The sequence below is a fragment of the Vanessa atalanta genome, chromosome 5 (assembly GCF_905147765.1).
Source record: "Vanessa atalanta chromosome 5, ilVanAtal1.2, whole genome shotgun sequence".
NCBI lineage: Eukaryota > Metazoa > Arthropoda > Insecta > Lepidoptera > Nymphalidae > Vanessa > Vanessa atalanta.
In genome coordinates, this window is record NC_061875.1 from 2,485,160 (window position 1) to 2,488,981 (window position 3,822).

The window sequence follows — 3,822 nt, forward strand, 5'->3', positions numbered from 1 at the left end:
GATCCATTAATATTAAGTGAGTCTACGAACGCTTTAGGTTTACAATGGCAACCACTTAATGACACCTTGCACATATTAACAAATATACCTTACGATAGTAACGATCAAGCAACCAAGAGGATAATTTTATCACATTCGTTTAAAATTTTTGATCCTCTTGGCCTCGTTAGCCCATGCACCATTCGAACTAAGCTTCTTATGCAAGAACTATGGCTTCGTAAGGTGGATTGGGATGAACCCGTTCCCCTTGACTTAAAGCGTACTTGGGATGAATTGAAAATTGATTTGGTGGTATTGGAATCAGTCAAAATTTCTAGATTTGTTTTATGCAATTCACCCGATACCGTTGAAATGCATTCGTTCAGCGACGCATCTATATCGGCCTACGGAGCATGCGTATATCTTAGATCTATTGACTCAAATGGCAACGTAGTGGTCAGATTGCTTTGCTCTAAGTCGAAGGTAAATCCAAGCAAACCCATCACCATTCCTCGTTTGGAATTGCTAGGAGCTTTACTCGCTGCTCGGCTTTGCAAATCAGTGCTAGAATCTTTACGATGCAACATAACTCGAATTGTACACTGGTGTGATTCTAGTGTAGTGCTAGGGTGGTTGAATACAAGTCCAAATAAATTAAAGACATTCGTGGCTAATAGAGTCGTTGAAATTTGTGAAACCACGACTCCCGCGAATTGGCGTCACGTACCAACAAATGATAACCCGGCTGACCTTATTTCTAGAGGCGCTAAAACAAATTTTTTAGTAGAATCCAAATTATGGTGGTCAGGTCCAAGTTTTTTAGCTAATTCTGAATCGGAGTGGCCATCACTAAACAAACGAACTAATTACGAATTGCCGGAATTAAAGGTTAGTGTAGCTCTAGTGGTTGATCCAATAATTCAATTTGAAAGATTTTCTAATTTTATTCGATTAAAACGATCATTTGCTTATGCTTTACGATTCATTCATAATATTAAATCGCTTAAAACTAAAAAAAGAGGGATTCTCACGACAGATGAATTACAAATTTCATTTAATTATCTTTGCAAATTTGCTCAAATACAGTCATTTCCTGATGAATATAATGCACTAAGACAAACTCAATTTATTTCAAGTAAAAGTATTCTTCAGTCACTTAACGTATTTTTAGATAATTCAGGCATTATTCGAGTAGGCGGAAGATTAGAACACTCAAATTACGACTACGAAAAGAAACATCCAATAGTTTTACAGTCTAAACATTATTTAACGATTTTAATTTTTCGATACGAACACATAAAACAAATGCACGCTGGACCACAGCTTTTATTATATACGGTGCGTAACTACATATGGCCATTAGCTGGCAGAAATCTCGCACGTCGCACTGTACGCAACTGTGTTCGATGTAGGCGCTTACAGGGTCGTACGTTAACACCTATAATGGGCCATCTCCCGTCACAACGAACTATACCAGCATTTCCATTTCTTACGACAGGGGTAGACTTCGCAGGTCCATTTATGATTTTAAATAAGAAAGGCCGCGGCGCAAAACTTTCAAAGTGTTACTTATGTCTTTTTATATGTTTCCGATACAAATGCGTGCATTTAGAAGCCGTAACAGAGCTGTCAAAGGATGCCTTTGTTATGACATTACGGAGATTTGTTGCCCGACGCGGCAAACCGCTTGAAATCTATTCCGATAACGGTAGGAATTTCGTTGCCGTTGCAAAGGAAATCGGTAGTTTCTTAAAAGAAAATCAAAACTCTCTATCGGAGTACGCAGCTACCGAAAATATAAAATTTCATTTTATACCAACTTACGCTTCTCATTTTGGGGGATATTGGGAAGGCGGCATCAAGTCAGCTAAGCACCACATTAAAAGAGTAATGGGCAATTTAAATCTCACGTACGAAGAACTTTCTACTTTGTTTGCACAGGTGGAAGCTATTCTAAATAGCCGACCCTTATATCCTGTTTCTTCTTCCCCTCACGACCTTCTTTCTCTCACTCCAGGGCACTTCCTGATTGGCCGACCACTGTCTTCCCTGCCAGCTCCAGTCTTGGAGGAAGAAAAGGCTACTCGCCTGCAGCGCTATAACCGCATAGAGCAAGCTCGCCAGCATTTCTGGAGACGCTGGCAAAATGAATATGTCAGCGAGTTGCAGCAGCGATCCAAGTGGCGTACACAGAAGTGCAACCCTCTTCGTGTCGGGGATTTAGTTCTTCTCCAAGAGGACAACAATCCACCCCTTCATTGGCGTTTGGGACGTGTCATCCACTTACATCCCGGCATCGATGGTGTGAGCAGAGTTGCTGATATCATGACTGAGAGAGGCAGCGTACGGAGGCCATTTACAAGACTATGCCCTCTACCAAATCAAGATGATAACTAGAATACCGAAGGTATTCCAGGGGGGGTGCTTATGTACGCGCCTTCATTAATTTGTGGAGCAAATATTGCCTGCGACGCATTACCGATAATGTAGATAAGGCTGTTCGCAATGCTACATACGAAGACTACATACGAAGCCCTGTCGACCAATCGTTGCAGCCCGACGTCATCAAAGGTCCGACGTCATCGACCGAGGAGAAGGGACCCTGCAACGACGACACTTTTTTCCGAGACCTCTGGGCGTTCGGCGATAATCATCTTCGTTCTTGTATTTTATATTTTGAGACCATAAGTTCCTGTAATCTTCTTTTGAGCATTAAATTGATTTGTACAGTGCTCGAAGTTTAACTGTAGTTAGGCTTCCTAATATTTCTGTGTCCGAGACACAGGAGTAACAAATTCTTAACATAGTTGGTCTCCACCGGTGACATGAGGCCTAGTTCATTATTCACCCATGAAATTGGAATTTTGATGGAGGGGAAACGCACCTCACATTCTTGCCTTGATTCTAAAGTAATTACTTTAAAATAATGGTTGTACTTCAACTCTTATTTTTAAGTAATTACGTTATATGACGATGAATTGTGAATTAAAAAAAGGGCAAAGTAAGTAGGTATTCGTTGATTTTCAGGTAGGATGTGTCAATTAAATTGTATTTTATTAACATACTTATGCTATTTAATTTAAGGAAAAGATTAACAATATAATTTTACCGGTTATTCTCGGTAGCTTCTAAACTTCATCTTGTGACAATTCAAAAATGTGTTTAATTTTGGTAAATATGCAAGAAACTCAAGAAGTAGAAGAGGTATTTATTCTTTGAATTAACTGCCTTTTAGATTCAAATTAAGTTTTGTTTCATAGTATAGTGAAACCGAGTGATAAAGAAGTTCCAAAACTATCTACCTTCTACATGTATATCTTATACATATGGCAGTATTTCATCCGACATAATATGCAGAAATCCTCACAATGAGATTTTAAAATAATTTGAAATCTACATGGTGGTAGATTTTAAGTAGTATTTTATTAGTAGGACTTTGTGCAAGTCCGTCTGGGTAGGTACCACCCATTCATCAGATATTCTACCGCCAAACAGCAGTACTCAGTATTGTTGTGAAGGGTGAGTGAGCCAGTGTAAGTACAGGCACAAGGGACATAACATCTGAGTTCCCGAGGTTGGTGGCGCATTGGTGATGAAAGGAGTGGTTAATATTTCTTACAGCGCCATTGTCTATGGGCGGTAGTGACCACTTACCATCAGGTGACCTATATGCTAGTCCGCCTAGCGACATCATAAAAAAAAAAGATGAGATTATTATCCAGATAGCTTGCAAAAATCCCTATCACCGAGCGAAGTCATGAACCCTGATTTGACCACATGGTCTTAGGCTAAGAATAATATTTTATATCTAATGGACTGTCTGCGATCTTTTCTTCTGAATAC

The 3,822-nt window shown here is 39.5% G+C and overlaps 1 protein-coding gene across 1 annotated transcript; it reads left to right on the forward strand.

Moving 5' to 3' along the window:
* Positions 1 to 208: 208 nt before the first annotated feature.
* LOC125064193 lies at positions 209 to 2,711 on the forward strand. Its single transcript, XM_047671120.1, has one exon. It carries the CDS (start codon positions 352 to 354, stop codon positions 2,374 to 2,376), a length of 2,025 nt encoding a protein of 674 aa, XP_047527076.1. The 5' UTR covers positions 209 to 351; the 3' UTR covers positions 2,377 to 2,711.
* The last annotated feature ends 1,111 nt before the right edge of the window (positions 2,712 to 3,822 follow it).

What these genes read in the sequence shown, in the direction of transcription:
- LOC125064193 (XM_047671120.1), top strand. Translation starts at nt 352, where the DNA reads ATGCATTCGTTCAGCGACGCATCTATATCGGCCTACGGAGCATGCGTA.